This window comes from Mustela lutreola, chromosome 7 (genome assembly GCF_030435805.1).
Source record: "Mustela lutreola isolate mMusLut2 chromosome 7, mMusLut2.pri, whole genome shotgun sequence".
NCBI lineage: Eukaryota > Metazoa > Chordata > Mammalia > Carnivora > Mustelidae > Mustela > Mustela lutreola.
The window spans coordinates 46,606,123-46,633,345 of record NC_081296.1 but is presented as its reverse complement, the minus strand read 5'-3'; the positions used below and the strand labels follow the sequence as shown (position 1 = coordinate 46,633,345).

The 27,223-nt window shown below is 46.4% G+C and overlaps 1 protein-coding gene across 2 annotated transcripts in view; it reads left to right on the top strand.

Annotated features, from left to right (window-relative positions):
* MYO1E (myosin IE) overlaps positions 1–27,223 on the top strand; it is a 194,979-nt gene that overhangs the window by 127,559 nt on the left and 40,197 nt on the right. For both annotated transcript variants that reach the window (XM_059180652.1, XM_059180653.1), the window contains 9 exons: positions 682–814; positions 6,068–6,264; positions 9,105–9,185; positions 9,487–9,573; positions 11,976–12,062; positions 13,051–13,218; positions 14,780–14,865; positions 17,044–17,125; positions 21,996–22,102. In XM_059180652.1, the coding sequence (XP_059036635.1) occupies positions 682–814; positions 6,068–6,264; positions 9,105–9,185; positions 9,487–9,573; positions 11,976–12,062; positions 13,051–13,218; positions 14,780–14,865; positions 17,044–17,125; positions 21,996–22,102 (1,028 nt within the window). The remainder of the gene's footprint in view (positions 1–681; positions 815–6,067; positions 6,265–9,104; positions 9,186–9,486; positions 9,574–11,975; positions 12,063–13,050; positions 13,219–14,779; positions 14,866–17,043; positions 17,126–21,995; positions 22,103–27,223) is intronic.

Here is a 27,223-nt window from a genome sequence, read left to right as displayed (position 1 = left end):
GCTCAGGCAGACTGCATCCTGGGTGCAGGAATGGGGCCACCATGGGGCCACATGGCCTCAAAGGAGTGGGGAGAAGAAATGGAAATGGGGGACCTGCATTGGTCCTAGCGTGTGGTGCTCTATAGCATTCAGATAAATAAGTCTCGGCATTTCAGCTATTTTTACTGAAGTTAAGGGACCTCAGAAACAAGACTTTTCTGTTACACTTTTATTTCATTTGCCGGAGACTTTTGATCAAATTCCTTTCACAAATACGATCTATTCCCCACCCTCCTGATGAGGCAGAAGATCTCCAGAATCTCCCTGGAGTAACTAGAAAGGGGGCATCCGTGCTCTTGGCGGGAGGGGCGTGGCAGTGAGGACACAAGGGGCTCAAGGTCAGGGTGCTGACTGCGGGTGCAGCTGCTGCTCCCTCTGCATATCTTTGCTCCTGGGGATCTCCTGCTGGGGGATCGCTGGCTGGATCCGAAGACAGACCTGCCTTCCCAGCGTGCCTCTGACACTTGAAAAAAAGGGATGAGCGTGCGCCGGGCAGCGACCGTGTCCTACGGGGTCTCCCGGCTGCCCCTGCCAGCTAAGCCCCATGTGACTGCACTAGTCCATCCAAGCTTCGGCTTCCTCATTCCGTGCTTAGCAAGCTGGCGGCCTACCCACCTGCATGATTTCTCTCTCCTCTCCCAGCACGCGATGAACGTGATCGGGATCTTCGCGGAGGAGCAGACGCTGGTGCTGCAGATCGTGGCGGGCGTCCTCCACCTGGGGAACATCAGCTTCAAGGAAGTCGGCAATTACGCGGCGGTGGAGAGCGAGGAGTGTGAGTGGCTGCGGCGCACGGCGGGTGCAAGCGGGTGAACGGCCGGGTAGCTCCGGCCGAGGTAACCGGCCCACGTCCTTTGCTGGGGTCTCAGCCGGGGATGTGGGGAAGTCTCGTGTCCTGTCGGGGCAGAGCAGATGGCCTTCGGAGAGTCTGGCCTCTCCTGTGCACCTGCCCTCCTCACCACATCCCACACCAGGAGGCCGTTCATGAGATGTTTGTTTCAACGTACCGCCGGCCTTGGGGGAGTCTGGCCCAGTTTCACACCTTGGTTTAAAAATAGTGATGCCTTAATGAGATGAGAGTAATAGCTAAAGAGAGTAATAGCTAAAGGAATAGCTAAGATTTGTCTCCTAAGAGAAATCTCTGTACCTGACCTGTGGGGTCTCCATCCACCTCGAGGTCCTGAAGAGCAGGTGGTCGGGTTTATGTCAGGATGGGAAGCTCCCAGTTGGAGCTTGTCTGGGGGCTGGTTTAGACTGGATTCTGGAAACAAACAAATGGGCACTGGCTATCCTGTTGACATTGCCGGTGATCACCTTTCATGGTCCCCTCTGCTATAGTCCGAGGCTGAAGACTGAATGATGGTGTTTGCTCTTTGGGAAGAAATCGGTCCTTCCTGCAGACCCGTGATTGGCTGTGTACGCTGCCAGCCGCCATGGCCAGTGTGGCCGGGGACTTTAGCCTCTGAGGCCTCAGATGGCTTTCCAGGCTGCTCTCAACCCACACAGCCTTTAACCACCCAGGAAGATGTTTCTTCCTTTCTCAGCATTCTTCCAGAATGATAAATTTAGATGCTTAGTAATAAATAGTATCCTACTCATTGCTGACAATGCAGGGAGGCTATTACCATTCCAAATATGGCTCTTTTTAAAATATTTTTGTTTTCTTTTGTGATAAAAAGGGAAGTTCTGCTAACTTCTGATGTGTCTCTGATAAAGATGAATTATGTTAACTAGGGAAGGGGGGGTGGGCAATAAATACACATGGTCTGCATAAAGTCTAGAAACAGGACCCAATAATAATCACTACTTTGTTAGATTTAATGTACATTTTCCTTCCCATTTAACAAATGCACATAGATATCCAGGAGGGTCATTAACACTTGTCTTTTTTCAACATTGACCGTGTGGGTTTCTTGGTGGTTGCTGTAGAAGCACAATGAATTTCTCTTGCCTTCTTGGATAGTACAGTCTTTTATTGCCTCTTTTTGCTGGAGAACAAAACAACCCTGACACAGCAAGCCTTCCCCCGTATGCTTGAGCCAAGAAGTGGTTCATTGCACATTGATGTCGGGAGGAAGTAGTCTCCTCAGCCAACTGGGTAAGGCCCAGTATTGGCAACTGCCTTGCAGTGCCCGGATTAGGGGCGCCGGAGTGGGGAAGATCAGGAGAGGCTGTGCTCAAGACCTAAGAGATGTAGCAAAGAACTGGGCCCTCCTTCTGAGAACTTCTTTCCTGCTCCTTTGGCGTACCTTACCGTGAGTCATTCCCTTAGCCGAGTGTCCCATCTACCCCTTCACCCGTCACCTTGTTCCCTTCCCCAGAGGGCACCAGAGTTGCCACGCTCCTGTATTCCTTTAAGGGGATATATGTTTCCCAAGCCACGATGTTCGTCCATTTTTTTTTCCTCCCTTTTGTGCCTTAATGGGGCACAACACGTCATGTTCTACAGTTGCTTTTTCACTTCACCTTATATCTTGAAGGTTATTGTAGTCATTAAGAGCATCATCTCTTTTTAGCTACAGTGTGCCATTACTTGGCTCTGGGTACTTGTACTGAACCAGTCATCTACTGAGGGATGATATCAGGGCAGGACCTCCGCGATTACAACACTAAATGAACGCACTGAAATGAATAACCTGGTTTGTTTCCTCTTTCTCATGTTTGAGTATATCCTGTGGAATATATTTATTTTTATTTTTTTATTTTTTGAATATTTTATTGACTTAACTGACAGAGCACAAGCAGGAAGAGTGGCAGGCAGAGGGAGAAGCAGGCTTCCCACGGAGCAGGGAGCCCTATGCGGGGCTCGATCCCAGAACCCTGAGATCATGACTTCAGCCAAAGGCAGACACTGAACCCACTGAGCCCCCCAGGCTCCTCCTGTGGAGTAAGAGGGAAGTGTTCACCCATGTTTTTATAACAGAAGAAAGCAGACTTTCTGTAGTTATCATAGAAAAGATGGTAAGATTGCGGTCACAGCTGACCTAGTAAAGCAAAACAGCCCTCAGTAACAACAGATTTTGTTACTGACCCAACCCCAGACTAGTGGAGCTGTAGGGTTGCCTGAGTCAGACCTGTATGCAGCTGAGCAGTCAGACAGACCTTCGCTTCAGCACATGTGTCTCTGCCCGAGCCCCTACAGTAAGATGACTTGGGAATCAAGTCTTGCTCCCAAGGCATTGTTGTTAAAGGGGGAAAAAAATACATAAATAGTAATGGGAAACATGAATGACGATGCCCATCTTTTTTTGTCTTGTGGCCGGTGGGTTAGAGAGTACGGAACCTCAACACCGAGGACAGCCCACATTTACTTTGCCATTTCTTTTACATTTGTCCAATAGCACTTTGTTTTTGCTACGTCTTTTTAGTTTATCTCCTCTGGACTTCAGATGCACATGGAAAAATTAATCCAGCTTTGCTTTACACTTCAGTGCAGTAACAGAAATCTATTCTCCTTTTCAAAATGCGTTGAAACTTTCTAGCAGGTTCCTTTATGTTCTATGTAACTGTGATTAACAGTATCAGAGTTACAGCGGCATTTTGAAACTAATGCCTCCTCCGCCCCAGCCTCCCTCCCTTCCTGCCTCCCTGCAGCCTCTGAGCTTCTGTACTGACGTCCTTCTCCAGCCACACCTGCACACACCCTCATGGAAATTCACAGCCTGAAGGAAGTCAGTATGAGCAACCCTGTAATTTCAGCACCAGGGCAGCCACTGAAGAAAATACAGGGCCATAAAAGCTTGGACTTGAAAAACATGGCATCGATCTACACCCCCCCCCCTCCCCAAGCAAGTACCAGATTTCCTCTCTAAACTTCTTAGGGGTCTTCTTGAGTCTGTGGCTCTGACTCTTGGCCACATTCCATTCCTTGTATTTCAAGTGCCTGTGGTCTTTCACTCCTGCCTTCTTCTATGGAAGCCATGGGGGACTTGGAAGGTAGAGTGGGTTTTTTTGGTCTTAGATTAGGACCCAAGGATTTAGCCTTTGTGTGGCATTTCTTTAGTTGTGGTCATAAAGACAATGGTGTAAACATTTTTACCATATTTTAACCGTGTCCCTATTTTAGCGTGACCAGGGGCTTGGGAGAAGTGCATATTTTACAAAGCAGACAAATGGAGGCTAATTATTCATTGTATCAAAGTATTCAGTGTGTGAATAGTGAATTTACTATAAACCACTGGTAATAATATCCACTGTATCAAATGCAAAATGGATCTGACTAACTGCCTAATGGTGGTGGCTTCCCCTTCATAAAGGCTCTCATATGTCAGACACTTTGGGAAATGTCTCTTGATTTTCCCAACAAACACACATGTGTCTAGTAGGGCTTATGGGCGTCATACGTCCTTGTCCTATGCAAACTTAAGTTTCAGTTTAGCAGAAGACACATTCAGATTCCTAAACCTATGTGTTAAGATGAAACAAACCAAGGGAATTGGCTGTTGGCAAATGAATACCCTGGATTTTGTTCCAGTGCCCTTTGTAAAAGGAAGTCCTTCTACGAGTCTGAGCATTTCTGTAGAACACTAGCATAGATAATAAATACCTTGTTCTGGCATTACACATCTTCAGAATGCCTTCGCTGACTTAATCTCATTGGAAGGTATCTACTGAGAAATGTCAGCCCATTCGTTCTAACACCATCTGTGAAATTCAGATTATCCTTTATTGGGAGGCTTGTGATTTTTGAGCATTAGCATAAAGTCTTTAACAAAATCCTTTTATCAGAAACTTTTGATACAGTTTTATGTGGAAAAAGAAGACTCCTATCCAAGTTTGGAGTTGGGATTTGTGTGCGTGAAAATCTTTCATTCATACTACCAAAAAAGTCTGCGCGTTCTTTCATGATCCAGTATGGTGTCATTTATTCACATTGGAGTGTTTCGAGCAGGAATTAAGAAAACCCATTAAATCCCTGGCCCTCCTCTTGGCGAGTCGCATGGCTTGCAACAAGTTACTAAGCCATCTTTCAGCTCTTCTCTTCGAAGACCAAGGCTGTGTTACTACGTGTCCTCAGGGTGGGATGGGTTTGCTGTGACATGCGCTGCACCAATGCCTTCCATTTCACTCCATCTGCCTCTCCCAGAGACATCTTGTAAATTACACCTCCTGCCCCAAAGGACCTCCGCTGTCAGAGTTCCCCCTAACCTTGTGACCGCCTACCTTTCCAGCAATGGCCAATGCTGGTGCACTTGCTGCACCTTGACCGTGTCTCCTTCCTTGCTGCCTCCCCCCCCACCCCCCGTGCCCATCCCACGGCTCTCCCCTCTTTTCCTTTGCATCTGTACAAATCCTGTTCTTCCCCTTTCAGGCTCCACTGGAATCCCATATCTTCCTCGATGACCCCAGCAAGTCATAATAGCTTCCTGTTCTAAATGCCTCCAGGACTTTATTATCCCTCTGTATCACATATTCAGCTCTTCGGAGGCTTCTTAATTTGGCAAACTATCCATGCCTCATCTAAACTGTCTTCAGGGTTTCTTAACATCATGTGTTCTGTCCTCTTTAGTAACTCTGTGCGTGGTAAGCCCTCAAGAAATAGGTAATTATTATGATATTGAATTATTACTCCCATGATACCAGGTGCTTCAACCTCTTTGGGAATGATGCTGTGAAAACACCATACCAGAAAGGAAGAAAACAAATTTGGGAGCCAAAGAAATGTCTCCTGATTTAGTTCCGTCCGGGCTGCCCTCCTGCAAACTTGGAAAGATGTCCATTTTAGGCATGTAGCTGTGATCTCACAGGGGGATTGGTTCACCATCCTTCTTGGATCACTGATTTGTATTATTGGAAGTCTCAGCTGTCAGAGGAATTGACTCATGTAATAGAACAATTGAGAAAAACAAAGTGGATGGGTGTGTGCGGGACTGCTGATAAGCAGTCTTCGGTAGAGTGAAAGTTTTTAGGGGGCCAGTGATGGTGTCTTGTAGGTGCACATGCGCACATGCAAAAATGCCTCCACGTGTTTGTGAAATGAGTTGTTAAAATTCTGAAAGACCATCATGTTTTGTTTTGTTGTCTATAGTTTTGGCTTTTCCTGCGTATCTTCTGGGAATAAACCAAGACAGGTTGAAAGAAAAGCTCACAAGCCGGCAGATGGATAGCAAGTGGGGAGGCAAGTCGGAGTCCATCCACGTGACCCTCAATGTGGAGCAAGCGTGTTACACCAGAGATGCCCTCGCCAAGGCTCTGCACGCCCGGGTCTTTGATTTCTTGGTAGATGTAAGTAAGCACAAGTGGACATTGGTGGCATTTCACATCTCTGCTCTTAAAAATTAAAACTACTAAGAGCTTTGTTTTCATGTTTTAGTCTGTTCCTTAAAACCATTAGCTTACTCCTCCACTTTTTATCCGTTCACCCTGGAATCACTGAATACCACCTTGGCTTCTAGAATTGTCCAGCAAGATGTTAAGATGGTAACAGTTTCTTCCGACAAAATATTTAATAAAGCCAGAACGACAGAACAGAAAAAGGGGAGACCTGTGGTCATGATACTTGGTTGACTGTTGAGCCTCAGCTTTAGAATACTGTATCACGTATTGCTATGTTACAGATTAACCCCCAATTTAGTGGCTTCACCAATAAGCATTTATTCTGTCACAGTTTCTACAAGTGACTTAGCTTGATGATTCTGACTTAAGGGTGAGGCCGAAGTCCAGAGGCTGACTGGAGCTACAGCCATGTCAAGGCTTGACTAGGCTTGAAAGGTCTTGTCCTAAGATGGCGCACTCCTAGGGCTGTTGGCAGAACACCTCAGATCCCTGGCACGTGAGCCTTCTTTCGGGCTGTTTGAATATCCTCACAGCATGGCAATTGGTTTTTCACAGAGGGAGTGATCTGAGAGAGAGAACATGGAAGAAGCCAGAAAGCTTTTTTTTTTTTACTTAAGATTTTATTTATTTATTTGACAAAGATCACAAGCAGGCAGAGAGAGAGAGGGAAGCAGTCTGCCCACTGAGCAGAGAGCCTGATGTGGGGCTTGATCCTAGGACCCTGGGATCATGACCTGAACCAAAGGCAGAGGTTTAACCCACTGAGCCACCCAGGCACCCCAGAAGCCAGAAAGCTTTTAATTTGTAAGCTTCGACCCCAATATTGACTCTCTGCCATATTCTGTTGATTAGATGTAAGTCAGTACAGCCCACAGGTAAGGGGAGGAGAATTAAGTTCTACCTTTTGAAGGGAAAAGTATCAAAGGGTTTTTTTTTTAGATATATTTTAAAACTACCATAGAGTGTTTTATAATTCCATAATCCTATATACTTGTATATACATATGCATATATGCATACACACACATATGTATATATATATGTGTACCACATAGATTCTGAAAATTAGTCTTTCAGCAATATGGATCTGCCAGTGATAGGCTGTGTTAATCATCATATCCTCTGAATGGTAGAAGAAAATAGCAAACACTTCTACCATCCTTACTATGTGCCAGATGCCATTCTAAGTATTTAAGAAAAAAAAAGCTATAGGATTCTTCCCACAACCACACGATGTAGGCATTATTCTGCTCGTCTTATAGATAACTTAGGCACGGAGAGGCTAAGGAACTTAGCCAAAGCAACACTACAATTAAGTGATAAATCTAAGAATTACACCCAGGTAATTTGGCCATGTTCTAGCCCTTCTACTGCTCTGTCTTTTATATATTCAAGCTAGAAAGAACCATAGGGGGACCCTAAGGCAAGACCAGCAGCATGGCCATTCTCTTTAAAAAAATCTCCTTGAACTTGGCAACAACATCTGTAAGGCTTTAAGTGTGGTTAGGTGTGGTTAGGATTGAGTAGGGCAGGGCAGGATAGGGTAATGATTTTGTGTACTTTCTGTGGAAGGTCAGGGTCATACTAAACATGAGTCATCCTTTTAACTTGTCCAGACGCCTCATTTTACTGACAGGGGAATCGTAAGCCTAGGGATTGGTGGATTTGCCCGAGGCCCTTCAGCAAGAGAGTGATGCAGAGTTGACAGCAGAACCCATGTCTCTCGTGCCTCCCAGTGCTGGGCTTCCTACCTTCCTTTGTTTTTGCCTGCCCTTTATTTTGTGTGTGGTGAAAGCGGATGAACGCCCCATGTAATTAGAGCTGACATTTACTGGGCCCTGAGCATGCGCCGGGCACCGGGCTGAGGGCTGTGGGTCGTGATGCATTAGCTCTCCGTAGAGGCCATGCCATTTTCTTGGCCCAGAAAACCCCTCTGGTGCTTCCACATTCGTCCAGGTGTTCACCACCTCTGGGAACTTTTCTCTTCTGTCTCTCCTTACCCTGCTACCCTCCCGAGCCCCCTGGTGGAAACTGCACCCCCCCTTGTTAATTCCAGCCCTTGACTTGCATGTCCCTTCTCACGGTGATCCAGAACACAGGTGGAGTAGACATTGTGCCATTCCATGGAACCCCAGACCCTGCCCCTGGCCCAGGGCAGCCTTGGGGATTCTAATGTCACTCTCGTTGGCAAAATTGTAGCAAGGGTTCAGTGAAATACGTGGAAAGTGCTAAGCAAAGCCTGGCACAGGTGAACGGTAGATACACGGAGCCTACTTATATTCTCCTCGCTTTCATAATGATGACTGGTATCATTATCCGTAGCCCGCCCCACCCTCTGTCGAAGCTCCTGGCCCCAGACATTGATATGCCTCCCAGCTGTTAGGGGACCATTAAATGGCTACTGAACGGGGTCAGTGGAAATAATATTTATGGATATTGTCTTATCAGTTCTTTATATGAAGTAGGTTTTACGTCAAGTCGTGCAAGATGACATTTACTTCCAATTCTCCAGACTTCCTGAGAAAAACTAACTGCTGGAAGTTCATGGCTTTCATCATGAAGCCATAGTAGATTTTTCAGATCCTGGTGGTTTCCCAGAGTACTTGACCTTGCAGCAAGCCTTTTTCTTTTTTTTTTTGAAGCTGCAAGTTACCTCTCTTCCTGTTATCCTCTGTTTCCAGCAGGCAGTTGCATTTGCTTTGTACAGTCTTGCTTCCCTGTCCCCCACGCATGCCCTTTTCTGATAGGAAATAAAAGGAGTTCATTGCCATCTTCCTTACTTTCTCTTAGTCCATCAACAAAGCAATGGAGAAGGACCATGAAGAATACAACATTGGCGTTCTGGACATCTATGGCTTTGAAATATTCCAGGTAAGGCCAGTCTGAACAACTGTGGCTATGGGAGGGGGATGCCTTACATCTGGCTTGAAAGAAAGAATTCTAGGCCATGGGGGAAAAACCCCGCTACAGTTCCTTTTTGCTTCTGTTAAGTTGTTCATGTACCTTTACTAAATAGTTTCTCCCAAATATAAACTATGTTGCTATCTCCTGATGCCTCCAACATTTCTGTTAAGGCTTCTCACATTGAAACATTTCACTTAACCACTTAAGAAACGACTTCATAATGATTTCACAGAAACAATTACATGCAAGCAACTTTTTTTTCTTTCAGAAAAATGGCTTTGAACAGTTCTGTATCAATTTTGTCAATGAAAAATTACAGCAGATTTTTATCGAACTGACGTTAAAGGCAGAACAGGTAAGCAGCCCCTCTTCTTTCCTCCTGTGTTATTTCTAATGTGTTTTGTTTAAAAGATATGAAAGTCTCTCTTTGGGCACTAGATTCAAGCTTTAGTCTTGTATTAGGAAACGTACTTAATAAAGTCAGGCAGAAGAACCATATGCCGTTGTGACATTTTGGTCTATGAAATGTAAACACCGTCTGCTACCGTTTCTTTCTCCTTTAAGCAAATGACGTTGTGAAGTTGGACTTATTGCTGGCTGCTTTTACTACTCTGACTCATTGTCCCAGTGGAAAATGGAAACCCAGTTCCAACCCTAGCTGTCAATGGCATGGACCATGTTCCAGAGGAAAAACTTGGGTTTTCTCACATTTGCTCTACTCCCAGTCTTCTGTAAAAAAATCAATGTGTTTTCAAGAAAGCGCGTAGTTTTCATTCTGACTTGAAGGAACGTGCTTTGGTTACAGTTTCTCCTCAGAGTTCAGGGTGGGTTCCCTTTGATTCTGGGCTCCATGTTGTTTTGGATTCCGAGGGCTGCTGCTCAATGTACCACCAACTCAGTGGCTTAAAACAATAGAAACGTCTTCCTCTCACCATTCAGGAGGTCAGAGTCTGAAACCAAAGTGCCTTTAGGGCCACACACCTTCATGGCCTCTTCCAGCTTCTGAGGGTCCTGGTGGTCTTTGTCCTCTGTCAGTGGAACTCCAGGCTCTGCCTCTCCCTTCATGTGGCTTTTCCTCACTGTGTCTCTCTGTGCCCAAGTTCCCTTCTTCTTTCTCTTGGAAAGACACCAGTCATTAGATTAAAGGATCTCCCTCAATCCAGGATAATTTCATGTATAAGATCTTTAGCTTAACTATATCTCAAAGATCCTATTTCCACACCACACATTTTGAAGTTTTAGGTGGACATGAAATCTCAGGGGACACATGCAAACCTACTACACATGTGAAAGGCTATTTGGGGGACATTAAGCCATGGACGTGTTCGTGCCTCTGCTTGGAAATCCCAGTGAGCAACGGTTTCCACGTAAATTTCTGCCCTACTGTTCTAGCTTTCCATCCCATCAGAGCTGCCAGAGCAGAACAGCCAGGGTAAAGGGTGGTAGGGACTGAGACTGGATGATGTTGGCAAAGGTTAGGTCCTAGAGGAATGTTGACCAGGGGGAAAAAGCTTCAGATTTTGTAGGAAGTATGATGGGAAACCCTGGGGGAATTTTGAGCAGATTTGTGTTTTTGTGATTTGTATTTTTGAAAAGACTCGTCAGGTTCTATAGACTTACGGAGTGGGCTGAGGGGAAGACAGACAGGAGTGGAAGTTTAAAAACCAGCTAGGAGACTGGGCAAGAAATGGCGGGGGTGTAGGCAATGATGGTAGCATTAGAGGTGGTTACACCGTGAGAGGCGGTCAGATTCAGCATGTGTTTTGGAAAGTGAGTCAACATGACTTGCTCAAAATAGTTAGCAAGGAACCAAGAAGGAAAGAGGAATTAAAGATGATTGCTCCCTTTGTAGCTTGAATCACAGGGCCAACGGTGAAGCAATTTGCAGAAGACTGCGATTAGGAGAGTTGATTGGAGATGATGGGGGAAATGCACAATCATATCTCCACAGAACAAGTCACACTCCTAAGATCTCTGACACTTCGGGACAGAGTCTCTAATGTATGAAATGTGCATGACCCTGGAACTCAGTGGGGAGGTCTAGACTAGACAAATGAATTTGGGTGTCATTAGCCTGCAGGTTCTATCTAAAACCAAGGGATTGAGTGCAGTCCCCTAGAGAATCAGGGCTGAGAATACGGAAAGGCTGGAAGATCGAGTCCAGAGACTCTGTCAGGTGAAGGTCTGGAAAGAAGCTAACAAAGCAAGACAGGTGAGGAAGAAGGGAGACCAGAACGTTGTGGTGTTCCTCGTGGGAAATGAGCAACTGGCCTGAGGGAGGGGCCTTCCCCTTGGGTGCCTCGAGGCTAATCCACACTACTCTTCTTATATTAAATTCAAAGAGATGATTTTGTATCTGGACCTATAGGTTAAGCCATATTAAATTGCCATCATTAGTAGATCAGAAATGATTGTGTGCTAACAAATTTCACAGGGCTCAAACTAAAAAACTACCAAGCATGAGGCATCTGGCTAGTTCAGTTGGGAGAGCATTTGACTTTTCATCTCAGGGCTGTGTGTGTGAGCCACACATTGGACAGAGTTTATTTAAAAAGAAAAAAGAAAGAAAGAAGATTACTAAGCAATGAGATATTCCTTTTCTATCCCTCTTAGGGGGAAAAAAATTTCCCATTTTATGTCAAAGAGTATTCAGATTTTTCTTTCATGGTGAGCCCTGTACCTTTGCTCATCATCTGTGTAGCGCCCTAGCTCGTCTTCACTGGGTCATAATGTGAATTCCCGCTTTCTGTCCCTCAGGAAGAGTATGTTCAAGAAGGCATTAGATGGACACCCATTGAGTACTTCAATAACAAAATCGTGTGTGACCTCATAGAGAACAAAGTTGTAAGTATCTGTCTGGTGTGTCTCTTGTCTGCACACGGGTTTATGTCAAGGGGGTTTTTGTCTCTCGTATCCTTGTTCTAGAGTAAGCGAAGGGACAAGTCTGATTTGCACAGAATTTCAGCAATTACACCAGTTGTGTGTTTGGATGTCCGTATAGTAATATGAACATCTGTATATGGATAAAATCCCAATTTACAAATGGAAGTTGTTACTGAATTCTGAGAGCAGACGTCAGTAACCTAAATGGGTGGCAGAGCAACTGAAGAGGCATAGCATTGGCCCTACCTTCTGGACCATCTCTGCAGCTCGTAGGACTATAGCCCTAAAATTTAACCAACAAGAAGCTTGTAGGCAGAGATGGCCACAGTACTGTTTGTTTGATTTGGTTTTTTATAAAAGTCCAAAACTGGAAACTGCGAAAACATCCAAGGACAATCCGGTCATTAAATAAACTAGCATATCAGAGCAGGAAAACATAGGCATTAAAATAGTAAGTATGAAGACTATGTAAAGCATGAAGATTGTTCGTAAAATAGTGCTATGCAAAAAAAGTAACACATGAGAGAATGTGTCTGCCTTGTAACCGTGTAAACTATGCCTCTGTGGGTAGCAGGCTAAAAGCGAACATTAAGAAATGATTAGGGTCAGAGGAAAATGTTTTCCTCTTTCTTTTGGGTTTTTAAAAGCAACTTAGTACAAATGGGAGTCAGCAGATAGTGATCTGTATATGAGTTTGAATAGAACTTCAGGGAGTGAAACCTTTTTTTTTGGAAATGGACTTTCCTCCATCATGAGATCTAAGTGTCTAAGTGGTAACTCCCTTTTGGGGTTATTAATGGCATTCTTGCTCAGAGGGAAAGACTGACTTTCAAGATGGTATCTTGAGTCTGGGGAGCTATTTCCTTGCTTGAGAAAAGATGCGATTAGCCGCTGACCTGGGGCTTTAAACAGCCGCTGACCTGGGGCTTTGCTCTCTTGGTCCCCTCAGAACCCTCCTGGGATCATGAGCATCCTGGACGACGTATGTGCCACGATGCATGCTGTGGGGGAGGGGGCAGATCAGACGTTGCTGCAGAAACTGCAGATGCAGATTGGGAATCACGAGCACTTCAACAGCTGGAATCAAGGCTTCATTATTCACCATTATGCTGGAAAGGTATGTCTGGGGAGCAGGGTGGCCCCTTTTGAAAGGAGAAGTTACCCTTCCCAGTGTCTGTCTTCATGTTTTAAGCCTTTGGGTCTGTGATCTGTTTTCTCATGAGGCAACTGAGTAACGGTACCCACACAGCTTCATCTGCCTCGTTGTATTGTATTCATTCAGCATTCATCCATTCAACAGCATGGGCCTGGGAAGGGCAGTAGATACTATCACATATTTTTTTTTTAAGATTTTAATTATTTATTTGACAGAGATTACATGTAGGCAGAGAGGCAGGCAGAGAGAGAGGGGGAAGCAGGCTCCCTGCTGAGCAGAGAGCCCGACATGGGGCTCGATCCCAGGGCCCTGGGATCACGACCTGAGCCGAAGGCAGAGGCCTTAACCCACTGAGCCACCCAGGCGCCCTGCTATCGCATATTTTAAATCATGAACCACCCTGGCATGTATATTAACTGCTGAAGGAATGGGTTATCTTGCCTCTTGCTCCAGTCACAAGCCTGTATCCCCCTCTTCTGTGCCTGCTGGGAGTGTACATAAGGCTTGCTTTTGGGATCCCCGGCTGGCTCAGTCGGTAGAGCATCTGACTCTTGAACTGAGGATCGTGTGTTCAAGCCCCATGTTGGGCACGGAACCTATTTAAAATAAATAAAAATAAAAATAAGGCTTGTTTTTGATGTTAGTCCTCATAAGATGCATGATTTTGGCTGCCTCCCAGGTACCAGTCTTTGTACTGGTGATACAAAGATAAGTAAATTAAGGTCATGATATTTACGATCTTCTAATCCTCTGGAAATGTACTGGTCTCACCTTTCTTTTTTTTTTTTTTTTTTTTTTTTTTTTTTTTTAAAGATTTTATTTATTTATTTGACAGAGAGAAATCACAAGTAGATGGAGAGGCAGGCAGAGAGAGAGAGAGGGAAGCAGGCTCCCTGCTGAGCAGAGAGCCCGATGCGGGCCTCGATCCCAGGACCCTGAGATCATGACCTGAGCCGAAGGCAGCGGCTTAACCCACTGAGCCACCCAGGCGCCCCTGGTCTCACCTTTCATCCCCTTGAATCTCTTGTTAACCAGGGTCCCTGACCATGAGTTTTGGACTGACTTGATCCAATTATGATGCCATTTGTGAAAAAAATTCCAAAACCTCAGATGACATGCCCCGTTGGAATGGATTAATGAGCAGGAGTTTTCTTTCATTCTGTTGTAGTGAAAATTTAGGGAAAGAATTAGGTGTCCCACTAAACACCCCTATGGATTCACTGGAGAAGGGGTGGGTGATCATGGTAGCTGAGGTCCTAATTCTAGGTCATCTGGGCCATGTAGGCAGCCAGATAACCACTTATCAACATCCACACACCATCACCACCTAAATCTGCTAGCAAGTTAAATAAAACATGCACAGCCTTAATGTGACCGTTCACGATGAAATCCCAGTTGTACATCTGGAAATATTCACATTCTGGTAAGAATAGCCATGCCAACTTGGATTTTTTTTTTTTCTTCTTCTTCTTCAATGAAATAGTTACAGGATAAAATTAGATTTCTTTCCATTCTTGGCCAGGTATCCTATGACATGGATGGCTTTTGTGAAAGGAACCGTGATGTGCTTTTTATGGATCTGATCGAACTTATGCAGAGCAGTGAGCTGTAAGTGTGTTTGCCTTATCTGACAGGGGATATAGGTTTGCTGAAATTTTTAGTATTAAAAAAAAACTTGTGGCATTTGAATAGTCAGTAGTTAGTTCCTTTGAGCTCTTGGGTCTGGATTGTCACTGGGAAATTTGGTTTTTCAAAATAATTTTTCTTTTCCAATCCCATGAACCCCTAACATCTTCTGCCTCCAGATTCTACATGCCACGTGCATGCCCTTCCGGGCCCCCAGCTTCATCATTTTCAGCAGTGATATCAGGGAGAGGCGACTATCCAGGAGTTGGGTTAGGATGGCCATTTCTGACTATCTAAGAGTGGAATGTTCTGATTCTCAGATACTTTGCCCTTAGACTATCATCCCAAGAATTTTGCATGGTCTCTTAATTTTTTGAATGGCTAATGGCTTTGCAGGATGTGAGATGACGTGTCCCCAAAGCACTTGGAAATAGCTCAAGAAGTTTGGGAAGGGCAACTTAAAAGGGATTTCCTTAGAGGTTTCTGTTAACTCTTAAGACCCTGTCTAAGCTCTGCCGGCAGGAGCTGGAGGGGCGTCCGTCTGTCTTGCAAACTGCAAGAGCTCTCAGGACCAGCCCTGCTCTGCCCTCTCTTCCCTTCTTCCCTGCAAAGATTCGCAAGATCTCAGGTAAAGGATATAAAGTATTATTTACATGGTCAGGCCTGGGTATGCCAGGCAAATACAATATTGTACAGTCTTCCGGATTTTATAGTTTTTAGAGCTATCTCCAAGGAGGAGCTGCCCTGGGAGTCCCTGTTACTCAAGCTGTGGTAAGATTAAGGTGAACTTCCTTAGTCATCAGCTCTGAGTCTGACCATTTTCTAAGAAAACCAAGTGTGCGTTTCAGGCTTTGGGCATAAGTTGTCCTGCTCCACTTCGTTCTCTACCCTTCATCTCCCCTCCCCTTCCCCCACCTCCCCGGCCCTCATCCCGTGCTGTATACCTCCCCTGTGCTCACGCCCCCAGCTTTGGAGATCCCGGATTTGTTTTCGTTGGAAAACACACAGAATCGATTTGCTGTTCTCTGAAAAAGTCAGGTCAGCCCGCAGGTCCTGCCTTGTGGGTTTTTAAAAAAAAATCTGAAAGCAGGTCATAATCATTAAAATTCCTGCTGAGTTTGAGAGCTGTGGACACACCCACGCAAACTCCTATCCTATAGACACAGTCTGTTGTTCATTAAACACGTTTACAGCAAAAAAATCTGTAATCGCGTCTAGTTAAGTTGAAAGTGGATTGTGGGGAGAGTTCCTAGAAAATTCAAGATGGCCCCAAAGCCACTGGGGAGGAATTGAATTTGAGGGTCAGATTGGCGGTTTACATGGATGCCTTTATTCTGTCACTCAGCACATAGTTATCAAGCACCCACTGCATGCCAGACTGTGTCCAGACACTAGGGGCACTGAGGTTACTAGGACATTGTCTCTGTCCCGTGTCATGGTGCATGTGAACGAACACAGCTATATTGGAGCGACTAACGAAAATCTATCCAACAGGCAAAGGACTGGTGAATTACTGCTGTTCGACTTAAAATGGCTTGTACTCAAAAGCACCGTTTGTCAAAGTTTTTTGTAGGGGCTGGAGACACAGTGGACTGCTGGCATTGAGTGGGCAAAGGTCACCATTGCTGCTAAATATCCTACAATGCGTAGGGCAGCCTAGCCCTCCCCACCCCAACAAAAAATTCTCCAGCCTCAGATCCCAATACCTATAGCGCCAGGATGGAGAAACCCTGCCTTAGATCAAATCAGGATCTGCACTGGATCTTGACAGTCCATACACACACCGGAGCTCCTGTGTGTCCTGCTAATCTTACTCAGTGAACCTGTACTGACCCCCTCTGTGTGTCTTCTCTTCAAGGTGTACCTCGATTCCAGTGAGTAGGCAAATTCAAAAGGCAGAGTTTGTAAAGTGCATTTTCCAGGCTTAGATGCTAAGATGTTCAGACCTTAGAGTTCTTCCTCTGTTTCTCTTGTCCACCGCTGATTTCCCCGAGTCACACCTTGGTGTGACTTGGTAACTCGTGTTTTGAGTCAGGTGGCCTTTCTGGAGCCAAGGTTATGTGCTTCTGGATGGCCTTCCTTTCCATTCTCCGTGGAAGCAGGCTTTCATCCCCCAAGGTACCCACTGATGGCTAATCCTTTCTCTTTCTCCCTTTCCAGACCTTTTATAAAGTCTTTATTTCCGGAAAATCTGCAAGCTGACAAGAAAGGGCGCCCAACTACTGCTGGAAGCAAAATAAAGGTTGGTTCTGTTTGGGGAGGGTTAGAGATTCCTGTACAAGGCAGGGTTTTCTAGGAGTTGGGACCTGCACCCTTGGTCCAGGATGAAGTCAGTGAGATGTAACAGCCTGGTTACAGAAGTTGCCCAGAAGTAATGCTTGAAAAAAGGGACAGGATTCACACCGAATTTGACTTGGCTGTCCTGAAACCCCAAATGGATATCAGATACCTCCTAAGCTTCACAGTTAGCAGATGACAGTCAGCTGCTTTCTGAGAGGAAATGGCTTTAGTCAGAATTTGGAAGAATTCACATTAAATGATAAGAGAAAATTTTAGGATTGAGAGCCACAGTTTGGATTCCAATGACCTTTTTCCAGACTGGACCCTGACACTTTCTAATTATGGAACTTTCACATACCTGGAATCCTCCGGGGTCTCACGGGGACAGTACATCCACCCTCCCCACTGGGTGTTGTAAGCCCCTCCTTTCTGCAGATTATGGGCACACCTGGCCCCCTCGTGTCTTAACATCTAGAAGGAGTTCTTCCAGCTTTTGGGAGCCCCTGTAGAGAGTGCCCTGTGTTAATCTGAGCCACTGTGTGATGAAATTCATGGTCCCTAAGTACACTCTGAATTTAGAGCTTGTGTCAGGCACACTTAATCATGTAATTCTGTGAGAAAGTCACTAAACTATTTTTAAACCATCATACCAGTTAAATACGACCTCAGTTTGATACTCTGTGGGATTATCAAATGATTAACAGTAGGGCTCTGGGGACACGGGTGTCCCTCGCGTGTGTTGAAATCCCAGCTCTGGCTTTTATTAGCTTGTGATTGCCAGCAAGTTGCCTAAACTCTCAGTGCCTCTTTTTGCTTTATCTGTAAGGTGGAGATCTCTGTACCTATCTCAAGGGGGGACTGGGATCTGGAATTCAGCAATCCATCTAAGACACGGAGCGCACTGCCCGAGACATCAGACACACAGAATGTACCTGGTCACTGATGACACTCCGCTCCATCAGCGGCCCCATCCCCCACGTGCGCCATGCTTACTCGCCTCCTTCTTAGTGGACTCTTGTCTGCGCATGTCCGTGGCCCCTCCCTGGCTCTGTGCCTCCAGATTCTTCTCCCTTCCTCTCCCTCCCCTCGACAGCCCCTGCCATTGGACTCCATAGTTGTTGTCCGTTCTTGTTGCCAGCTCTCTTCTCTGTCTCCTGTATGGAAGCCTGCCTCCCCAGCCCCTCAGGGCAAGAACACGGGCTGGAATAAAGGAAACCATCATCAAAACCTCACAGCAATGGGAAGATCCCAGGCGAGAGCAGCCTTCAGGTGTGGAGGAGGAAGTCCGATGCAAGCTCTGTTCTGAACTAGATTGTAGAGTCCTCTGGGACTAGGAACAGTCACATTTAGAGTACCAGAGACGTGTGGTAGCCCCGGGATGATTTCTGGATTGGGTTCACTGGAGTGAGAGTCCAGAGCAGAGAGCAGATGCCATTCTCATGAGGCCCCAGATAGTAACGTCTGTGCGAGGCTTCTGACTCATGCCTTTACTTCAAGGTCCTGGATAAGGATTAGCTCTGGGCTGGAAAATCTAGTCACAAGACAGTCACATTCAGATCCAAGGGGCCCAGATCATCAAGGTCACAATGACTCACTTTCAAGTGGTCTGGATTCTCCGTGGAGTTTATTCCCTATAAAACAGAGGGTGGAGGTAGAGGCGTTTTTCTCCTCGTTAGAAGATGTGACCTCTTTCTTTCTTTCCTATTTTTGTCTGGTTCAGTGCTCAAAATTGCCACCTTCTGGGTGTGCTCAAAATATTCAGCACTGCAAGGGCTGCAACGATGACTATTGTTTGGGGAGGTCAACCTCAAGTCAGCCAGCTTAAGTAGGATTTTAATGCTGCCCATATTCTCACTTCTGGGGTACCCTCCTTCGTGGACTGTGTGACCTGTGTCCGTTCGATGGTTTACTTCCATGTAGGGATAAAAGTCTCCCTGTTTTACAATCCCCTCTAAAACATGTGTTAGAGACAGATAGCCATGGTGAATCTCTTAGAGCTCTTCCATCCACAATACTTTGCAGATACCAAGTGTCCTCTTAATGATGTCCGTGAAGGCACACATTTAAAGGGATATGGAATTCCTTGGAAGAGGAATTAAATTTATGTTTAAGGTGGTTTTTGTGTTGGGTATTCTATTGTATTCCAACTCTTTAAAATTGCAAACTGATCTGTAGGATCTAATTAATGAATATTCATTTGGTGAGAACTCCTGTTTTCTTATCTGCAAATCATAGTATGCTCCATTTAATAGCAATTTCTGATGTTGAGGCTTCACTAAATTCTACACTGTCATGGCTCCAAGGGACCAGTTTTGCAGTGAGAGTCAAAGGTAGATGCTGTGGGAAATTGCACGGAGCTCAGCACTGGCCAAGTGCCCAGGCCGGTGGCTTCGTCTGAGTGAGAGCAGACTCTGGTGGGGTGGATGCCTCAAGAGGCGAAAGCATCATGTGGGGACGGGACTTAGTGATTTTTAATGTCTTTTCCAACCTTTAGATTAAGATAATAGCAGTCTTCTAGTTCCATCCACTTAGTTTACAGATGGGGAAACTGAGGCCCAGAGAAATTTAGTGGTTTGTCATATAGCTTGCCAACTGTAGAGGCAGGACCCCAGCTCGGGTTGATGGTAGAACAAGGCATCTTGACCCTAAGCCTTTTCTCGCTGTCCTGTCTGCATGTTTTGCCTTGTGCTTCTGTTGGACAAGTCCCTCTGGTAGCCTTCTGTCCTCACTGCTGGGCTGTTCTGGCTGTTCCGGGTAAATCCAGTTGCTGCTTCCCAGCCGCCTCAGGAGACCTCTAAGGTTGACTCACAGCTGAATTCAGGTGTAGTCCTATTTGCCGAAATGAATTTTCCCACAACCTCAAGGCTTTATCTACTCCTCACTCACGATGTTAATTCCTCTTATATCACACCAAAAACCATCTCCTGTCTTCCTTACGAAGGCAGGATAGCTTTGTGGTTAGGGAACAGACTTGGTAGGCTGCACACTTGAGTTTAAGCCTCAGCGCCAGTCACTAAGGGCGCCACCTTGAGCAATCCTTTCTTTACGGCACTGTTTCCACATCTTAAAAAATTGGAATAATGATAATACTAGCAGCTAGCACTTAGAGTCGTGAAGTAGAGATGAGAAGGCCCGTGTGTTTCGCCCCTTGGGCACGTTCAGTAAATGTCATCCCATTATTACTCGGGAGCTGGAGCGACCCATGTCAGATGGCTGGTCCCTCAGGTCACATTTCCCCTTCTCTGCGCTCAGACTAAGGTGAAAAGAAGGTGTGCTGTTAAAAACTTAGGACTGAAGAGTCTGCCAAGTGATTCTTGGGAATTAAAAAGGCTTGATAAAATTAAAATATTAAAAAAAAATTGGGGGACTTGAAAAGAACCTGTGTTATGAGCAGGCTCTGTCACCTCCTATATTGCGAAGATCATCAGAGTTGATCTCGAACACGGTGGACATCGACAAGAGGCGATGGCAGTCCCTTCACTTTTTCACTGTAGGGCTCTGCTTGGGCTTTACAGAATCTGCAGCTTCGTCTTTCTAAGCATTGCAGAACATGCTGTATTCTGCACATCTAAACAGAGAACATAATTCACCAGTGAATCTCTTGCTTTGAATATACCCAAGAGTTTTTCTCAAGGGTTTCAGATTTCCCAAACCCATGATAGCAGCAAAGCCCTAATTGCGAGAGGGCTGTCTGCTGTAGGCAGATCCCTTCTGCTGACTTGGTCATGGTTTTCTGGCTTTCGAGATCCCTCCTCTCTGTTGTCTCTGAGAGGTTTTCTCTCTTCACACTGATTTGCTTGGGAGGAGAGTTTGCTTGGGCCGCCTCCTCGGCCCCACAAGGGCTTAGCCGTGTGGTGGCGGGAATGCGGATGTGGGCCTTGCTCCTGTTTCTTCCAAGCTGGAGATGCTCCTGATTTGAAATGCAACATGAACGATTCCAGCTTTATTTATGTGGCTCTCTGTGCTTGAGCCTGGTTTCCTTTTGGGTACCCCGTGTGCAGGTGGTGAGAGATGATTTCAGATTGAGTATTTGGCAGAGGAGCGGGTTTGTAAAAGGACATGCTGAGGAAGGTGTATGAAGTGAGATTTTTGATGTATCTCCCACCCTTTATGTTTCCATCTTTTTTTTTTAAAGATTTTATTTATTTGACAGACAGAGATCATAAGTAGGCAGAGAGGCAGGCAGAGAGAGGAGGAAGCAGGCTCCCTGCTGAGCAGAGAGCCCAATTCGGGGCTTGATCCCAGGACTCTGGGATCATGACCTGAGCCTAAGGCAGAGGCTTTAACCTACTGAGCCACCCAGGTGCCCCTATGTTTCCATTATTTTAATAAGGGGATTCTTCATTGGTTGGGTTGCCCAGCAAGAGAGTACGGGGGCTTTGACGCTTTATCCTTGCAAATAATCTCTCCTTCCCACCCTACCCTCGCACCAAAAGAAAAAAAAGTTCATGAGAACAATGTGTTGCAAAGGCCCACAATCAACATAAACTTAATTTGTTAATAACTGGCCTGCTTCCTTGTTTCTCACAAAAAGACCTGTTTGTGAAGATTTACTGGCTTTGTTGTTTCGCTTTATTTTATTAACTAGACTAAAAAGACCTGGTTGTTTTCAAAAATACAGTTTCAAACCCATTTGTAAGTGTTAAAATCGTCATAAAAGTCAGTAGAGCCTTGAGAAAGGAAGTTGACCAGAAGGAAGCTTGATGAACAGGTTGTTACGAAGATTAACTTCTAGCTATTTCCACGGTAGAGTTTCATAGCTCCCCTTTGACAGTTGGTCTGCTTGAGAGAAAGTGCCATGTTTCCGTCTGATGTTACTCTTCCCCTTCTAGAAACAAGCCAACGACCTTGTGAGCACCCTGATGAAATGTACCCCTCACTACATCCGCTGCATAAAACCGAACGAAACCAAGAAGCCCAGAGACTGGGAGGAAAGCAGGTACGGCTAAGACGGCAGACAGTGGGGTGGAAGGTGGAAGTCAGCTGAGGTGGGCCTGGTCTGTGTTCCCTCCACTCAAGATGGGCCACCGATCCCCAGGGCAGAAGCAGTTTAAATTGTTTTCAGATGTGTTTCATGTCCTGTGTCTTAACTTTTTCATGACGAATTAACTTTTTCCTTCCTTGTCTTTTCCTCATATTTTAGCAGTGCCATTCAGCTCAGAATTAGAAATTTATAATGTTGATCTTGGCTAGTCTGGGGACAGACGGGAAGCGGTGGGGAGCCTTCATACTGCAGAGTCGGGCGGGTTGTAAACTTAGTTGGAGGCCCTGTGTAGACGTTCTTAGTCCACTTAGCTTCTCACTGGTAGCCACAGGACGGGGCCTCGCGTGCTCAGCTCGGGGTTCAGAGCAAAGGTCTGAAGGGCTGGTTGCAAAATCATCTGTCATTTACTGTTGCTCTTGGGGGTCCTGGGGGCATGTGCTAGGTCTGGTTCCAGCCCCTGAGGACTCACTGTGTTCCTGAGCAGAGTGATGACTGCCCCCAGGAGGGATCAAGCCCTGGGAGACATGTGACATAGGGCGTGCAGCGAGCCCTCTCCCCTCGGACCCCTGAGGAATTCTGGGCCACCATTCCTCCTACAACTGCCATTAGGGATGTGGGCTCTGCAGGCTGGAATGGGGGTGTTGAGTGGGAGAATGTTAAGGATGACTGGCAAGTACAGTTTTATCCAACAGGCAGATCCAGACACACACGCCTAAGACTGACACCAGCGTCCGTGAGCACGGGGGAAGCAGGACTGAGGCAAGGCGTTACGGATATGGGACAGGAGGGAGGAGCCCGCCTTTGTCACCAGGCAGTCAGGTCCCCAGACAGGGGCATGCAGAATTATGGTCTTTTTTGTTTTCTCTCTTGGAGAAAAGTAAGCAGAGTTAGGTATCTAGCGACGTATCAAGGTTCAGCTCCGCAACGGCAAGACAAGACGTGTGTAGGTCCGTTCCCATCCTGCCAGCGAGATCCTTTCTAGGCATGGCAGGCCGTTACGAGAAGGAAAAGACGAGTGGGGAGGAAAGTGCCCAGGTCCCAGCGTTCAATATCCGCCATTCCTTGTTGGTGTTTTCTCACGTCCCCTGCAACCTGAATCTGTTTTCTCACCTCACGATGCTGCGGGATATAACAGCCTTCCATTTCCTCTGTCTGCGGCATTCTGAGGGATCTCGTCTGTAGGTCCATGCTCCTCAAGCGTCGTTTCTACCAAGGGGCTGACCGCGATTCTTCTCGAACGTTATTGGGTAATGACACGGAGCCTCAGAGGAGGGACCCGCTCTGCCAGCCCATCAGTCCAGCTTGCAGGGACTCTTGCATTATTAGCAGACTCTACAGTCTTCCTCTACGTCAAGGTGACCCTAATCCAGCATCTAATCTGCCCTAAGAATTATTCTCCTGACTTTTCCATGTGACAGCGCTTGCGCTCCTTCCCAGCAGCTGTCCCGTTTCCCGGCAGTCTTCTCTCCCACGGCAGTTGCTCTGAAGGAAGGTGGAATCCGACCACCCCCCTTCTTGGTCATTCCCCTAGAGGTGCTTAATTTGCCTTCTGCTTTTCTGAAACATGTCCCTCACGTTCTCCTTTGAGGCTAAGAAGGTAGCAGCACTGTTACTTCTTCCCACCTGAAGATAGAAGATGTCTACTTATTGATTGATTTATTTAGCTCTCAAGCTTGTGGTTGCACCAGAGTACCCCTTAGAGGGCTTGGTAAAACCTGAATTGCTGGGCCCTGCTTCTGGAGATTCTGATTCAGTGGGTTTGGGTAGGGCCCAGAAATGTGTGTTTTTAAAGATTTATTTATTAGAGAAAGAGAGAGAAAAAACAAGCAGGCTCCCTGCCGAGTGTGGAGCCCGACAGAGGGCTTGATTCCAGGAGCCTGAAATCATGACCTGAGCCAAAACAGATGCTTGACTGAGCCACCAGAAGCTCCTCGGTGATGCTAGTGTGGGTGGTTTGGGTCTCCCACTTTGAGAACAGCTGGTCCTGAGCGAAGGGCTGGCCTGGGAGTTGGAAGGGCTGTATTGTGGTGCTGGCCTGTCACTAAGTGGTTTGAGTGAGACATTTCATCTCCTCAGTCCTCAGTTTCTTCTTCATTAAACTGAGAGTGTCCGTTCCGAATGGGATCTCCTTCAGTCTGACAGAATGTCTCTCCCGGACCTGGGGGGGCTGTCAGCCTGCCTCTGCCTGTCTCTGTGTCACTCCCATCCTCCCCGCTCCCACGTGCACACGCATACGCACCTCGCTCCGTCCCAGGCACATATACACACCCGGTAGAAGGCAGGTGACACAGGCAACCTCAGAAACAGATTACAGGATCTTGGAAGCAGACGTAGTGCTAAGGGGTGCTTTAGGCCGTCTTCCCCCCACCCCCAACTTCAAATCCCCGGCCCCAGCCCTTTCCAATAAACGTCATCTTCAATGAAAGCATCTTGCTCTGCCTACAGATGCAGCCCACCCCTGCCCAGCACATGCTCCCTTACCCTGTGTAGATTGCTCTGCTCCAAGTCCCTCTATTATAGAAATTTTGCGTTTTCTCAACCCTGATGCTGTCTTCTCATAAAATCCAAATTGATTCACTGAAATAGCAAAAAATGGAGAGATTAAGACAGAGATAACGTTTATCCGTAAATCCCCATAAAATCCCCCACAGTGGTGCTTTCCTTTATTTATTTACTTACTTATTTACTTAAAATCACATCACTGGGGCACCTGGATGGCTCAGGGGGTTAAGCCTCTGCCTTTGGCTCAGGTCATGGTCTCAGGGTCCTGGGATTGAGCCCCGCAATCAGGCTCTCTGCTCAGCGGGGAACCTGCTTCCCCCCGTCTCTCTGCCTGCTTGTGATCTCTCTCTCTGTCAAATAAATAAATAAAATCTTTAAAAAAAAATAAAATAAAGTCACATCACTTACTTGCCTTGCAGTAAGGACTTCATAACGTCCATTTGTGTAAACAGGTGTTAAGAAGTCTGCAGTATTTGTGGGTCAAGTGTTGATTTATATTACAAATGGGATTGCTTCCTGGGATGCGACCCTCCCTCCAATCCCGGTTCGGGTTTATTATGTGACAGATGGTTTCATTCCTTCTGAGTGTGGAGAAGTTAGGGGCTGTAAAAGGGCACTGTGCTTCATTGGTGGGGATTACACGGTCAATTGAAGTTCTCGGTGGACAGGGTTACTCATTCCACAAGTTTATGGGGTGTGGTTTACTTTTCTTTTCCTGTTGAAAATGTGTTTTTGTTTGGCTCTGGCAAAGTTGCCTGCCCTGGGTTCTGAATTGCTGTTCTAGCAGAGTTCTCAGGCCTTGACCTACTTGTATTAACAGCGAAGGAAAGTCTTGACGAAGACTTGCCCCAAGGGAACCATTGGGCATTGCCAGCCTGGCTGATGTTTACTGAGGAAGAGACAGTGCAAGGTTATGCAAAAGTCAAATTGGATCCTTTGGTTAAATAAAATGCAAAACAATATGGAATTTGCTAAACCGATTGTCCTGTGAAAGAAAATTTCTGTAAGACAATTTTCTGGTGATGGAGGTTAACAGTGAATGAAACAGTGTTTTAGCATGAAGCTTATTCTATCCTATGGGATCTATGGAAATGGAACGTTTCTTTGAATCAGTGGGTGATGCATTCCCTACCTCAAAAGCGTGGGATAAAGCCAGTATTTATGAAAAATACTTAAAATGAACAAATACCCGGGGCACCTGGGTGGCTCAGTCGGTTAAGCATCTGACCCTTGGTTTCAGCTCAGGTCATGATCCTGGGATTAAGCCCCACATCGGGGTCCTCTGTCAGAGGGGAGTCTGCTTAAGATTCCCTCTCTCCCTCTGCTCTTCCCCCTGCTCATGTGCTCTTTCTCTAAAGCAAAAAAAAAAAAAAAAAACAAAAAAAAAACTTTGTAAAACAATGATCAAATACCTTTAATTGGCGCCCCTCTATAAAGGTTGTTTTAAAAAGTACTTCTCTTGGGGCGCCTGGGTGGCTCAGTGGGTTAAGCCGCTGCCTTCGGCTCAGGTCATGATCTCAAAGTCCTGGGATCGAGCCCCACATCGGGCTCTCTGCTCAGCAGGGAGCCTGCTTCCTCCTCTCTCTCTGCCTGCCTCTCTGCCTGCTTGTGATCTCTGTCTGTCAAATAAATAGATAAAATCTAAAAAAAAAAAATAAAAAGTACTTCTCTTGAAGGAGCTGACATTTCTGGATACTGGTCAAGTAAGACCAATCGGACTTGAGACCTTTCTTACTCGTCCCTCACTGTGTGACCTCGTCCTGCCTGGGCCAGTCCAGGCTCTACCCCCTCATCCAGCTTAGTTTTCCTCCTGCTCCTTCCTCTCCCACTGCCCCAGGCCACAGCCTTTCCCACCTTTGTGCCTTCGCTTCCACAGTGCCCCCCCTGCCTTTCCCTCCTCTGCCTCTGGTGAATTCAACTCATCCTTCCAGTCCCAAAATCCATTTCTGTCTCTCGTCTCCGGTCCTGGTTTACTTATTGTAGCTGCAAATGCAGGAGCACGATAGCAGCTTCATGTCGTGTGTGCCAGGAGCCAGCTCAGGACTCCCTATGCTGTGTACCCAGTTAGGAAGGAAGAACTAACGTCACCATCCTCTCTCCAGACGTGGGAAGTGGGGCACAGAGAGGTTACACAGTGGCAGAGCTAAGGCCATGCCGGGAAGCCAGCCCCAGGTCCTGGCTGTGCACCTCCATGCCTCCTGTAAAGTCTGCAGTGGGAATCTGCCGTCCTTTCCCGGTTCCCTAGCAGCTGCGGAGGGCAGCGCAGAAGGCCCCATCGCGGTTGCTAGCACGTGCACAGCTTCGTCAGGGTTGGGGCTCGCTGTGAGCCTTGTTGGAGAGACAAGTGTGGGGTCCCCAGTGAAGCTGGACAAGGCCGCTGCTAGTGGGCTCACCGGTGCAGCAGGTCACAGGGGTCACGAGGGGCCATTCCTCGGGAGCATCACTAGTGCGGCTTCACCCCAAATATACTCAGTGGGGAGAAGGCCGCTGCCTCCGCACTATGGCACAATTTCTCATTCCCCTCAAATACCATGTTTCCCAGTGTCCGCATTCAGCCAGCCAATGTCATGTACA